Genomic DNA, 14787 nt, shown 5'->3' on the forward strand with positions numbered 1-14787 from the left:
TTTGATAAGTACGCATTTCCCTGTTGCACTATTCATTCATCGCTTCTTGTTTACGGATGCAACAGCATCTACAATACTAATCACGGCATTATCAGCAACTAATCTGTTGTAATCACACAGAAAGCACAGTAACGATGGTTCCGCGCCGCGATTTGAAGAGAAAGCCATTAAGCGTGATAATACGTAATGCATGAATGTAAACTGGATGCAACTGTAATTTCGGGCTGCAATTTCATAATGACAGCTTTTCCGCGAAAGCTATAATGACAAGGCAATATCGTAGAAAATACATATATGTATATCTATCAGCATATATCCGCACCTATGCGGTCAACGCGCATCCAAAACTTAAATAATTTAAATTTAAAAATAAAAAAAATTAATAAAAATTTCAGAGATTATCGAATGGATTAAAAATATAAAATATTTACGTTAACATTATTTAAAATTAAAAAATTAAAATATTTAAAAACAACCAAGCAGGCATTATAATTAAAAAATGTTTCTAATCGCCCAATTATTACTAGGTGCGCAACTAAGTTTCCGGGTTTTTTTTATCAATGCAAAATGGAAAATTTCAAGAGAAATACAAAAAACGATTTATTCAAAGTATCGTCCCTCGCTAGCTACACATTTTTGCCATCTCTCTGGCAATACATGAATACCGCGACGATAAAACGATGCGTCTTTGAATCGAAACCATTCATCCAACCAGTTTCGCACTTCTTCGAAATTGGCCAAGTGTAGCCCAGCCAAGCCATGCGCCATCGACCGGAACAAGTGATAATCGGAAGGGGCCAGGTCTGGTGAATACGGCGGGTGCGGTAGCAGATCCCATTTCAGCGTTTTGATGGTGTCCTGGACGATGGAAGTGCGATGGCACGGAGCGTTGTCGTGCTGCAATATCACTCGTTCGTGTCTCGTGTCCCATTCTGGCCGTTTTTCGAGCAATGCATGGTTCAAATTTATCAATTGTTGTCGATAGCGATCCCCATTGACAGTTTCGCCCGGTTTCAGCAGCTCATAGTACACGATTCCTTTCTGGTCCCACCAAATGCAAAGCATTGTCTTCTTTCCGAAGCGATTTGGCCGTGCCGTCGATGTTGATGCTTCGCCAGGTAAAAGCCACGATTTTTTGCGTTTGGGATTCTCGAAATATATCCACTTCTCATCGCCAGTAACAATTCGATGCAAGAAACTCTTTCTTTCATGCCGCAAAAGCAAAATTTCGGAAGTGGCTCTTCGATATTCCATCTGTCTCTCAGTCAACTCATGCGGCACCCATTTTCCTTCTTTTTGAATTTTTCCCATGGCATGTAAACGTTTGGAAATACCTTGGCGAGTCATGTTTAATGCCTCCGCAAGTTGATCTTGTGTTTGTGTATCATCTTCATCCAATAACGTTTGCAGATCGGCGTCCTCAAATGTTTTTGGTCTTCCGGAGCGCTCCTTGTCCTCAGTGTCGAAATCGCCACTTCTGAAGCGTTTAAACCAATCTTCACAGGTAGTTTTCGATGGTGCATGTTCGCCGTAGGCTTTTTCAAGCAAACGACGTGCTTCAGCTGCATTTTGTTTCAAGTTGAAGCAGAAAAGCAAAGCTTCCCGCAAATGCTGTTTATTTGGCACAAAACTCGACATCTTTCTTGTTAGAAAAAATATTTTTGCGTTGCGATATCTGTTGGTATTATGACTGGTTATTGTTGACAGATGTCCAAGTTAATAAAAAAACACAACTTTAGACATGTATATCGACTACATGTATCGTTAGCGCCATCCATGTGTAAAACCCGGAAACTTAGTTGCGCACCTATTATATATCAAAATGAATTATCTCATGAAATAAAAAATCAAAATAAAAAGAGACGTATCTAATTCATCAAACTTTCCTATCTCTTTAAATCGCATCATACACGACAAACAACGATGTTCAACGAAAACTACGCATATAAAGTATAAAGAGAGCCATAGATTTCACAAATAACGATGGCGCAGCGCGTGAGAAAGACTTGTCGCCGCCGCGCACGAATTCCCGAATTGCGATAGCAGGCCTGCATCATCACTACCACCACCAACGTTTGCACACATCTATCTCCGGATAATAGCTTTTCGCGCGAATCACAGAACATCACGGACGCAGCTGTGCTCGCCCGAAGGCGCGCCAATATTCGGCGCCATCGATCGACTCTTTCGCGGCGGCCGGCTCAACAGAGACGCGTTAAGCCAAACGGACATGTCTCGTGTATTTTGCAAGCCTGTTTGTAAACCGCTTGGCTCGCCGCGCACCCGGATACGTGTCGATCAACCCCTCGTTGTCTTGGCCTCTCGCCACCGTACATGTCTATATTCGACGAGCATCCAACTGGCAAAAAAAAAATTCGTAAAAACTACCTCACGCGAAGAAATACAAAAATTCCAAAATAGAAAACGATTGATTTCAAAGAGTTATCAAGCATCTGTAATTTCGAAAGAATGAACAATTGGATAGCGATTGATAGGTTTGAGTGAAGCTTCAAGGCAACCAAAATTAATTTTGCTGGTATTTTTGAAAAAGTTCTACTTCGTTAGATTTGAGTTTAAAAAATCATAAACGAATAAGAAGTAAAAAAATATTTCTGTAGACATTAATCGATATAACAAGCAAATTGTGTTATCCATTCGTCGCGCGGCGACTCGATATTTTTGTAAAACAAAGGTTGGCGGATAACGCGGACGGCGAGAAACAACGATGTCTGAAATTAACAATCAACAGGTTGACTATAGATACAAGAATCTGTTTTGATTTAATCATGAGAAATAGGGATATTTGCTATGGCAGTTTTGGCGAATACGATTCGAACTGTTTGAACGAACCATAGCATATGAACGAAATAATAGAACGAACATTATTGCAAACGGCAAACAGAATCGTATACTTGATACATTAACGTGCAAATATTTGCGCCAGGTTTCTAAATGTCAATGCACTATACTAAAATAGCGTATATTTGCATTATTTATTTAAATCAATATTAACATGCGAAAAATTGTGCTCTGATTATACATAAAATTATGAAATCTTTATTTATTATATTGCACACTATGCAAAATATTATATTTAAATTTCCCGATATTAATTTTAAAATTAAATTTATCCATAATATCAAAATGTGTATTTGTTTTATTGAAATAATTTTATGTAGAAGAAATTGTTAAAAATTTGCAATTTGCTCCATTCAAAACAAATTAAAAGGAATCTAATAATTCATTGCAAATTAATATATTTTTGTTCAGAATAAAGCATTAATGCATCGATGATCGAAAATAATACATTTGCAATGGCGATGCAAATCCGTGTTTATTCTCTTAAAAGCGCGATACAATAGTAGTAACGAGCTTAGCTAGTCTTTGCAAATTTTAACGCAATAAAAACATCGACAATACGAACAATACGAATTGCGTAAGTGCTGGGTGAGGGATTAACTAGATAATCGTTGAGTAACGGGCACTTTCAGTGTTGCCCGAAAAAATGCAAATCGCGGAATACGAGCAAACGGTGAGCTCGGAAGCATGCGGCCGCGACAGTAAAAAAAAAAAAAGGTATTTGCAATAGACACGCGAGGCTATAAAAATTGCCCCGCACGACGCGGCACTCGCGTGTAAATCTCGGTAACAATGCAAATTAATTCGTAAGTCACGTTTTTCAGAGTATGAATTATCGCTGCTGTTACAAACTATAATTTAGAGCGGAACGCCTCTCGCTTTGTCGCCTGCATGCGCGTGATATCGTTATACTTCGCGCAAGAACAGTGGTAGGTGGAGACGATTTATTTCACTCGGACAATAATTATAATTAAACGACGTCGACGAACAGCGCGGAAAAACACGAAGTTGCCGTCCGGATTTAATTGCGCGCGACAACTCGGCCTGTAATCTCGACGTGACGCATTTAAGCTGTTATTTTGAGGTGCATTGTGTAAAACTTGCTGAAAGTGATCGTTTCACTTTGTTCAATATCGCGTATATTTTTTAAGTACACGTGTATTGCAAAAGAAGTAGCGATACTTGAGTTTACGCATACATGAGACTTTACGCATACCAAGAGACTTTTAATAAATGTATAAAATATACACGTAAAAAAAGGATTTCGTATATAATCAACTTTTAAGCGCGTACTATTAAATATACGTTTAATAAAACGCAAAATTGCAGTAAAATAAAGCATCTTGCTCATAAAATAAAGCATCTTTATTTTGATGAAAAAAAACAGCGCCTTATCCACGCCCACTTATCATGAAGTACGGCTAAGTTATTCAAGATATCAATATTATTCTCTTTTGTGATTTGCTTCGTATCTCTCGGTTGTTCGAAGTCTTTTGATAACACTTTCAAATTATCGAGCGCTCGTTTGCATTCAAGAGTGTTGCTTGAGAAGGAGGCCACCAGCCAGGTGCTAATATTCCCGTAAAAGAGCTTTTTTTCTCATTTGAGCATTTGAAGCTATCTGCCCTCAGGGATCAAGCGACAATCGCGCAAACGAGGGCAGAGTTAATGGAAATAACGGGCGAGAAAAAGTGCGACTGTACGTGTACTGCATTGCAAACGTAGAAGAAAGCTGTTGTTATTATTATTATTTATACGAGACCAGAGCAAGCTCATTCTGTGTTACATTACAGAAATTATGAAGGATCATTATCATTGTTACTTTGCTTTGCAAAACAGTTTCAAACAATTGAATTGTTTTGCAAAGATATTTTTAGTTGCGGCAACGAAATAAATTAGGTGTAATTTTATATTAGAATTAATTAAGAAAATATTTCGAAAAAATATAACTTATTCTTTTTTTTATATTTATTATATTGAGTCACTAAATGTCATATAAAATCGAATAAATTTCTCTTTTAAGAGGTACAAACGCATTTATGCGATCATTTTCTAATGTGAAATTCGTTTGGAATAGTGAATATCACGAAGTCGGGAAGGAAGCGAAATGACTAGGTAAAAGTAAAAAGAGGGTCAAAGAAATGAGAAAAATCGTCCGTAGAGACGAGATCTACAGAGAGGTTGTGCCCCGAGCTTCTGAACTGTCCGCAACAGGTACGCCATTGTGTCTACGAGCCGACGCATTTTCCATTATTGCTCATTTACACGCAGATCTCACTTGGAATTATTTTGTGCCCATCCTCTGTCTTTTGCAATACAATTATCCAATTAGAAACTTGCGATGTGTGTATGCTAATTATGATATACGTATTTTCAACATTAAACATTATGGCTTTGAATTTCTTTACAAATATTGTGATTTTATATAAATTATGATATATTATTTCTGTGTGTAATATTATAATAAAATTATTGCATATAATAAATCAGGATAAATTTAAATTACAATATAATTTACAATTTAATTGTTCAAAGAGCTTAATTATGTTAAAATCTTAATGAATATATGTTTGTCATCTTTTTATTTGTAATTATGAAATTAAAAGTTACGTTATAAAACATCGCATAGTACTACTGTGCTATTTGTAGTATAAAAATACATTTTTGCAATATAAAAATACTTTTAATGTTTTAATATTACTAAATTGAGAAGCGAGTGAATATTTTTGTGGTTTAATTTTAATTTATTAATATTTTAAACAATCAAGATATTCGATGATAATCCAATTCAGAATTAACTTCGTTATCGCAAGCGTGGAAGAACACGTGTAAATGAGAGCAGCATGCAGTTTATAATTATGCAACCTGCGTGCTGTTTGTAATTAGACCACACTTCTTGTAAGTTGTTGAGCACCAACATGAGCTTTAATTAGCTTTGTCGTTTCCAACTGCTTGTTGCATTCTTTACCGTACTCGTAAACGATTGCAAAAGTCCTCGAGCTACGAAGTTGGTAATGTTTGTTTTTATGCGTAATCGCGCACATTTTTTTAAATTTTGGAAATGTTTACAAATTTTTCAATCAAATGTAATTACTAAACTCATTAGAGAAGAGCATTATACGCGGTATGTCTAAAAAGTAATTAATGAATTTTTTATATAAGCGCTATAGAGAGATATTTTGAAGTTTCAAGTTTATCTTGAAAAAAATATTAATATTTCTGGGAAGACGGCAGCGACGCAAATTTATGAAATGTTAAATGTAAAGTTTACGGAGATTACCAATCCCGTATGTGAGTTTTTGAGTGCTCTGCAAGATTTAGAGACGGCAGGGAAAATGTGGAAGACAACAAATGCTCGAGGCGTTCAAGAACGAAAAATCTCGTGGAAAAGATCTGTGAAACATCGAGAGTCTACTCGAATGTAACCGTGCGAATGCTGGCAGAGGAGTGTGTTAAAATTGACGATTCGCGACAGTTTACGCAATGATGTAAATAAAAGAAACATCCGTTCTCGATTTGTGCAACATTCGCGAACAGCAGATGTAAAAACGCTCGCGTGAAACATTCTCGAGACATCATTAAAAACAGTTCGAAAAACCTTGAATTTTTTACATTCCATTATAACCGACGACAAGATGTAGAGCTTTTAATATGAGCGCCAAAATACTGACTAAAAGTCACCACCGAAAGAGCGAAACCGAAAAAATTGCAGTTCTAAAAGTCACAAATCAAGACAATGCTTATTTGTTTACCCCTATCGAGCTGCCCCCCTTCCCCCCACCTTGCACAAATAAAAAACCAATAGCGCAAAATTATAAGCTATTTATGAGCTTTCATATTCCGCAAATTAAAATTTTTCAGCTCGTCACGCTGAGCATAAATTTAATGTTTTTTTTTTAGGGAGGGGGGGGACTGAGTCAATATCGACTCAGCCCCCCCCTCCCTCAAAAAAAAAAAACATTAAATTTATGCTCAGCGTGACGAGCTGAAAAATTTTAATTTGCGGAATATGAAAGCTCATAAATAGCTTATAATTTTGCGCTATTGGTTTTTTATTTGTGCAAGGTGGGGGGGCCAGCTCGACAGGGATTATTTGTTTTTATAATTCTTCGGGAATTTCTTCCAAAGAGTCAAACGGCAAACAATAACCACTATTTTAAAGTGTTGGTAACAGAATATCATGCAAACAATATCTGAATATCGACACACTGAAAGCTGATTTCTTTTGCACGATAATGTACAATAGTAATTTGCCGTATTCACCTGATTTGTCTTTCTGAATTACGAACATTCACCGCCGATCTAGAAAATAATTAATAATATGCAAATGCCGAACTTCTAGCATTAAGACAAGCAAGATTTATGCGCTTGCGATTGACAAATTATTATAATCGGTAGTTATTCATAATTACTAGTACGAGCGAAACCTCAAACCGGATTACTGTAGAAGTTATCGACGTTACGACATAAACAAGATTCTCCTTAGCCAGTTCGTCAGAGAATTAAACAGATAATTCCGATGTGCTCGAGAGCTCGATGACGTTGATCAATTAAATGGTACGATGTCGCGTCCACGTTATATCTTGTTAACGTCGCGTTTGTGCAAACGTAAGTTCGAGCGTCAGACAGCTCAAAATAGTAATCAATTTGTGGATCCGATTCATACTTATTTAACGACTGTCGAATCTGAAGTTCCGACTGGGTTTAATCGCGAGACGTTGACGTGAGATAGTAACCCGATTTGTCTCAAATACGTGACGCTTTTGACTTTCTGTCAACCGCGATAATTTCATTCGATGCGACGCGTTCGTCGAACCGTCGATATTGTTTCTGTGAGTTCATTGTGCGCCAGCTCTAGTTTCTCCAAAGTTTAAATCGTTTATTCAAATGCAAATTTTGGAATGCATCTTTTTTGTTATCGAACAACATAAGTGTATTATATTATCAACTGCTCTAAATTATTAATATTGAAAATCTTTTATATTAACAAAAATATCGGCATCGGCGAATGTTGCAATCATCAAAAAGTTGCAGAGAGCTGTATCTCTATTTGCAATCATTGAAATTGAACTCCATTAGTCACTGAATGTTCTCTCACAGACGTATGAAAAGGCGGCAAGAGACAGAATTTCGCGCAGCAGTGGTACGATTAATGTGCACACATCATAACGAAATTACGTGGACGACCACCACGATAACACTTAATTAAGTGGTTCCTCTTGCGTTGGACGTTTCGGATTTCTCTGATATACAGAGACAATATTATCACCGGCAGCATGCAAGAACGGCGCACAGCTGACCACGGATGCTTAGGCATGTCGAATGCAAAGATGTTGACTACGCGCACACAATACGTTTAGCACGAAAAACGAGATACAGAACTCGACTGTGTATCACCGTGCGACTGCCAGTTGGCTGTACATTAAACTGTGCCCTTCCTGTTCTCGGCTAGCCTTTGACCTTTCATCGTCATCGCATACCTCAGCTTACGTATCACGACCCACATTTCGTGATACAACCTTGATAATTCAATCGAAAAAAGATCGGAGCAAAGATCACCGAAAAAGAAAAAATACCCTGCCCTCTGAAACTCACTGAAATGCTAAAATAAACATCTAATGAGTTTTTCAACGAGATTTGTTTATCGATTCGTCCCCTTCATTTTTGGCATACGTCAAAAATAAATATTTCCCATGATATTTAAAATAGAATTTAGTTATTTTTAATAAGAAGGTCTTTTCTCTCTCTCTCTTTCTCTCGATTCTCTCGACAATAGAATATTAAACAGTTTTGAAAATTAGCTTTGATTATTAACAAATTAAAAACCGCAATTAATTTGCACTAGTTATCACACTATTTATCATTGTTATATTTTTTGAATAATTACACGATAAACTGTTCGCGATTATTCGGAAAAAAATTTTTATTAAAATTTCTGTAATAGCTCGTCTCTGATAACTTTTTAACTAAATAAAAAACTAAATAAAAAACGGACACAACTGTTTCCCACTATTTTAACAGCTTTTTGGCAATTTTTTGGCTCACAGGGAGTGTCTAAATTACAAATGTTATACGCTATTATCGGTAAATCTCTGCGTTTTATCTTCTCTTCTCGTCTTCCACAAGTTTACCCTTGTCATTATATCTCTACAGCTCGTTAAAACTTTGATAGAGAGTAACGTTGCTCCGTTTGCGCAAATAGCACAGAACGAATAAACTTTCAACCGGTTTTCCCGACATAAACGCGATCTGGAAGCAGCAACGATTGCACCGATCTTTTCCACACAATCCCAGTGATATTAATTTCTATCGATCCCGATAAAACTCGATTTTCCGGGAATGGAAAACTAACTCGCGATTTTATTTGCAATATCCTTGAAACGAATGAATATTAAATGTCTATTCGCGAATGTTTGTTTGTATAGATATTGCAATTAAAACTCAAATTGTGTTTCCTGGATACGCTTTAGCTTCTAGAAGACTTGATAATTTGTTCATTTTCCCGAAATTCTTCTGAAAAGGTCAACGTAATTAATTTCATAAGTACTTTGGTTGCATTAAAGAATGAGTCAGGTGGATGCAAATGCACATAATGAGATTTGCATAATATAAGAGCAAAACGAGATCCCCCGTCTTTCTGTTTGTCTCTTTCCAAGTAATTTCTAAAGCTTTCGTGAATACATCACGTGAATTCCCATCCATTAGAGCCCGTAGGATCTGCGGTAACCGGCAATAACTGGAATGTGGCCGTCGAATCCGCGCGGCTAATGGCGCGAGGGTTTATCCAGATGTTGCGAAAGCCTTAGCCAATAGGTCAGAACTAGCTTGGTCACATCGGATTGTATTTCCGTCAAGGTCCACTTAACTTCCGAATGTGACGAGACACAACATTGTAGTAGTTCTCCAGCATAAGTGAGGATTTAGATAAATAAAAGGAAATTAGCTCTTTTTGAAAATAAGATTGATTCCGAGTTTATCCTACTAAAACTTCTTCCTATTGAAAAGTGATATGGGAGAATAATAAATGCATCAATCGTGCAATCTGTACTCAAATGCTTGGACTAATATAGCAGAGATTAGAATGAAAAATTTGTATCTTAGAATTGTTAAAAAATTCTGACAATTTTATGACTACCAAAAAATTGATTTGCTCTTCGTAATCTTGACTAAATTAGTATTTTCAAGAAGAAGAAATGTCGACAATCGGATAACAATTCATGAGGTTAAGTTACGAACATTCTCAAGCAGCGTTAGATTCACTAACAATGTGACATTGTTACCTCCAATAACAGATGCAATTGCTGCTCACGTTTACATCGAACGTGGGTGTTAATTATTTTCCTCAGCGTTGCAGCTACAACCGCACTCACGCGGATACGTATAAATTCACGCTAAGCGGGGGAACATTGAGGAAACTGCGCGAGTTACGTCGCTGCGTAATTGCGTCTCTCTCTCTCTCTCTCTCTCTCTCTCTCGTTCTCCCCCCTCTCTTTCTGTCGAGTGCGCTCGAAAACGGCATCGGTGTGCGACATGCGCGCCACCCGACGTGTTCTCGTTCGCCGATGACGTAAATTCTACCCACGAAAACGAGAAATATCCGCAGAAATTGCGTTGTATCATTTTTCTCCGGGTACTTTTTTATTCTGAGCCCACATGCCCTTTGTTGCAGCGCGCGGATTTGGTATGAGGGTGGTGGGCGGCAAGACCGGGTCGGACGGGCGCACCTTCGCGTGCATCGTATGGACCGTGCCGGGTGGCTCCGCTGAGAAAGCCGGCTTACAGCAAGGAGACAAGGTACGTTCACGTTATACATATTTTATACATTTTGTAAAATGTTAATTACGACATAATTATTTTTCAAATGTAACTCACATATTTGTGAATCATTTAACATCATAATATGTTGCTATTATCTATACATATACACTTGTTTTTAAATTGATGGCAACAAAAATTAAAAAATTATCATTATTATTATTTTGGAAAAAAAAGAAATTAAATTTTGTTGAGTTGTGTTACTGATTCGTTCAATCAATCAAACATCTATTGTAGAAAACATAAATACGCGATCGCGTTGTTCTGTTCAAAATCGATTTTACATTTTCAAATCATAACTTTATTTACACGGGAGATATAATTCCTAACATTTCTAAATTTTATGATTTTGTGTCTATTTTATACTTTTCTGCGTGTATTTATAAAATATAAAAAAAACATAGTTATGTTTTAACTAATTGTCTCATATAAGTGAACAATACGTTCACAATACAGTATAATATAAACGCTCACTGTAAGCATCCGTAAATGCTTCATGAGAAAATATTTTCCCATTAGATATGCTCGTTGCTCTCGTTGAGTATTCATAAATACTTAATACGCATAAATATCGACAACCCTCGATGCATCAATTTTAATTAAATTTAAACCTGAACTACTGACAATGTGCACGTAACAAGCGTGAAAAGAGCCGTTCTGCTCGCTTGCGTATTCGCACTCACGTTCAAATTCAAATGAATTTTATTTAACGTCATACAAACTTCGCGCTTGCAAGAGCTCATTATGCGTTAATTTGCTACGATCCCAACGATATGCCGAGTACAATTATTAAAGTGTAAGTTTATTTTTATCATAACGCAACGCTTACATCGACATACATTTCCGACGCTTTAATTATTAACAAACCTATATTTACCACTGCATTTACGCAGCGCAAAGCTTTTGGAGCAAAACAAAAATTTTTGATCATACACGGGTTAAAATTACTTCTTTATCGAGTATAACAATTATTAAAATAAAGCGTAAAGAGAAAATATTGCAATATCGTTTATCTCCATTGTCGCGTTTACGCGGTACAAAATTTGGAGCAAAACCTATTTTCTCGGGCAGTAAGTGACTTAAACAGTACGATATGCAGACGTCATTCAAACGTCATACCGAGCGAAAAGGCGGGAAGTGCCCTTTAGGCCCTCTGTCTGTTCTCAAGTGTCATCGTGCACAAAGAGACAACATAGATAACCGAGCGTGAGTTGATCGATCGATCGGAATGGTCGTGGAATGCTCTCTCTCGTTTCTGTTTGTCATCATTATATTACCATAAAAAGTTCCCGATGGGACGACCACTTATCATCGGTACGCTTTCTTCTCTCGCGTATAGTAACAAAAAATCGTCTGATAAAAAACGAGCGGATATCGCACAATAGCCCGCATTCTCGTTACGCGCGTATTAGTTCACTGCGGAAAACGTTTGCTTTTTTCCTTTTATCATATAGTGAATATCGATCTGAAATTAACTCTACACATGTAAGTCATTCCTCAGTCGTCGTCTTGATTTTTAATTAATTTATTTCTTTTAAATTTATTTTTTTTATTCTGTTTAATTTGTAGTTTTTTGCTCTCCGACATCCGCGCTTTTGATTCATATTCAGTCTTTTCTCTGTTGGTTTTTTAAAAATTTATCACTGATTCGTGTGCTCTGCGCTTTTTCATTTTATAAAAAAGTTATAAATAGAAGGTATTATAAGTAACACATACATGGTTTTGATCTAGATATTCGAGTATTAAGTAAAAATTTAAAACAAATTCAATAACTTGTTAAAAGTTGATTGATTAATTCAAAACTAAATTCGAAACAAAAGCGAAAATATACGTCACTATAGATGTCTACCTGCCGAACAGTAAAAAATCCAAATTGCACAAGAATAATCCACGTGTGCCGGATTCCGATAAAATTCATACGTCACATTATAGGGTTAAGAAAACCGTGCGCCCTGAATCCTGCGACGAGAGAGCAGGAAACGCGGACAATAGCGTGACAGGCGTGTGACGTACTTGTTGCTCTCGTGGGATGGAAATCCGTGCTTGCGTGCACCTCGCGAATCCAGTAACGCTTTGTTTAATCCGCTTACGTCTCGCCGCTTGTAAAATCGAAACGGGCAAGTTCGACAGCATCCATTTACGATGACGAACAATTCGTTACTGTCGGGCTTTAGAATAGACAGGCGCGATACTAGAGTCGCGCATAACTTCCGCAATTATCCTTCCGTTTATTTCTACGGTTACGTTTCGGGCGCGCAATGATCAAATTGCTTCGTTCGGAATAATAATTGTCATCTGCTCAAAGTGATTTCGTTAAATAGCATTCGCCCGCTTATTCGAGCACTCAATTATAAAAGTGAAAATAGAACCGTGGCATAAACTTTCATAAAAATTCAATCTTTTTTCACTCGATATTCAATAGAACAGACTCAATCGAGTTTATTACGTGCCTATATTTAGCAGTGCTTTTACGATGAAACACGGGACTGCTGATTTGACGATGAAACAGTAATACTCCACTTACTAAAACGAAGAGAAAAAGGAAGAGAGAGAGAGAGAGAGAGAGAGAGAGAGAGAGAGAGAGAAGATCATCTAAGAAAGAATGAAATGGTTTCCTACTTCTCATAAAGACTATTACGTTTATCGAAAGATTCCAATATTAAGAAATCGAATTTTGTGAAATTCAAGAAGAACGGGTATCTATCGCAGAGACACATCTGTATATCTATAGTAAGTCACGGTTTACAGCGAGCTTATCTTTCTCTCTTCAGTGTGCCACGATCTTGTTAAATCCAAAGATAATTAAACTTCTGTCTACCAAGCGGGACTTCTCGAAGATCAACCGCTGAGATCACGTTCCGATACGCCCGAAAGCGGTCGATATTCCAGACAAGTTTAGCGCTAGCAATATTGTATGTCTCAACTATTTTGTGCTTAAAGTTTCTTCAAAAGTCACGCATACCTATGACATATCTTAACTTCAGAAGCGATAGCCAAAAAGATCGCGCAAACAATTGACATATATAACGATTGTTCGCTAAACTATCTTTGATGAAATAGACAATACAACTACGGAGAAGATAATCAGAATCGGAAACGCGGTTATTGGAGCGCAAGAACTATTTTCTTATTGCCTTTTCTGTCATTGTCTTTGAAGGACCATACTTTACAGTATCGATGAAATAACTTCATAGAATGTTACTTAATGGAATTGATAGATATTTTAAACCTGTAACTTCGAAATTTTCAGCCAATATTATCTTTATTATTTTTAAATTACTATGGTAATTTATCCGTAATTCGCAAGTCTCTTTATAAAATTTCAAAACTAGCTTTTAATTCATTAATTCATTTTACTGACAGTTTCAAGCATATTAAACGATATGAATTAATATGGGCTGTTGAAAATTTTATTAAATTTAATTTATTAAATTCTATTAAATTTATTTATTATGGAAAAAAATATATATGTATTGTCTATATAATTTAATATAAACATAATGAATAAGTTTATGTATTTTTTGGTGTAATTTTGCGATAAAAATATTTTATAACGCCTTGTATATTACATATGTTAAGTAACAGCTAACAAAGAAGAAGAAAAGGAATAAAAAAGAATAGAGATAAAAAAGCGTTTTTCTTATCAAAAGGGCGGAATAATTAGAAACCTTGCGAAAGCAAAATTTCTGCTAAATCTGACCTAGAAGGAAAATATAATTAAATATTGATCTTTCATTTTGTGTGGCAGCAGTAAAAAGATCGTAAATGGTTTTACGTCTTGCACGTCAAATCTGAAACAAATGCTGATCCTTCATCAAACGATTTCTAATTTAATGAATCGACTCAGAATTAAAGAACCTGTCGTTTAAGTTTTATGACATAAAGACAAACAGAATACTCAATATACAGGGTGTCCCATTTAACTTGAGACAACTAAATATTTCGAAAAATAAGCATTGTACGAAAAAATGTCCCAAATAAACTTTTAATATTATCAAGGGGGACGTCTGCCTGTGTAAAAATTAACCCGCCCCCACCGCCCCTTGGGGGTGGGGCGGGTGGCAACTTTGAAATTTTAAATGGGAACCCCCATTTTTTATTGCAGATTCGGAT

General features: G+C 36.4%; 2 protein-coding genes across 13 annotated transcripts in view; one reads left to right on the forward strand and one right to left on the reverse strand.

Moving 5' to 3' along the window:
- Window positions 1–14787, reverse strand: part of Ccdc56 (Coiled-coil domain containing 56) — a 144782-nt gene that overhangs the window by 107263 nt on the left and 22732 nt on the right. The gene's annotated exons all lie outside the window — the stretch shown is intronic.
- Window positions 1–14787, forward strand: part of Fife (regulating synaptic membrane exocytosis protein fife) — a 158744-nt gene that overhangs the window by 91978 nt on the left and 51979 nt on the right. For all 9 annotated transcript variants that reach the window (XR_010890512.1, XR_010890514.1, XR_010890513.1 and 6 more), the window contains exon 12: window positions 10529–10653. Coding sequence is in view for 5 of the 9 variants with exons in the window: in XM_067356282.1 (XP_067212383.1) it covers window positions 10529–10653 (125 nt within the window). In the remaining 4 variants the exon portion in view is untranslated. The remainder of the gene's footprint in view (window positions 1–10528; window positions 10654–14787) is intronic.

The sequence above is a fragment of the Linepithema humile genome, chromosome 5, assembly GCF_040581485.1.
Source record: "Linepithema humile isolate Giens D197 chromosome 5, Lhum_UNIL_v1.0, whole genome shotgun sequence".
Classification (NCBI taxonomy): Eukaryota; Metazoa; Arthropoda; class Insecta; order Hymenoptera; family Formicidae; genus Linepithema; species Linepithema humile.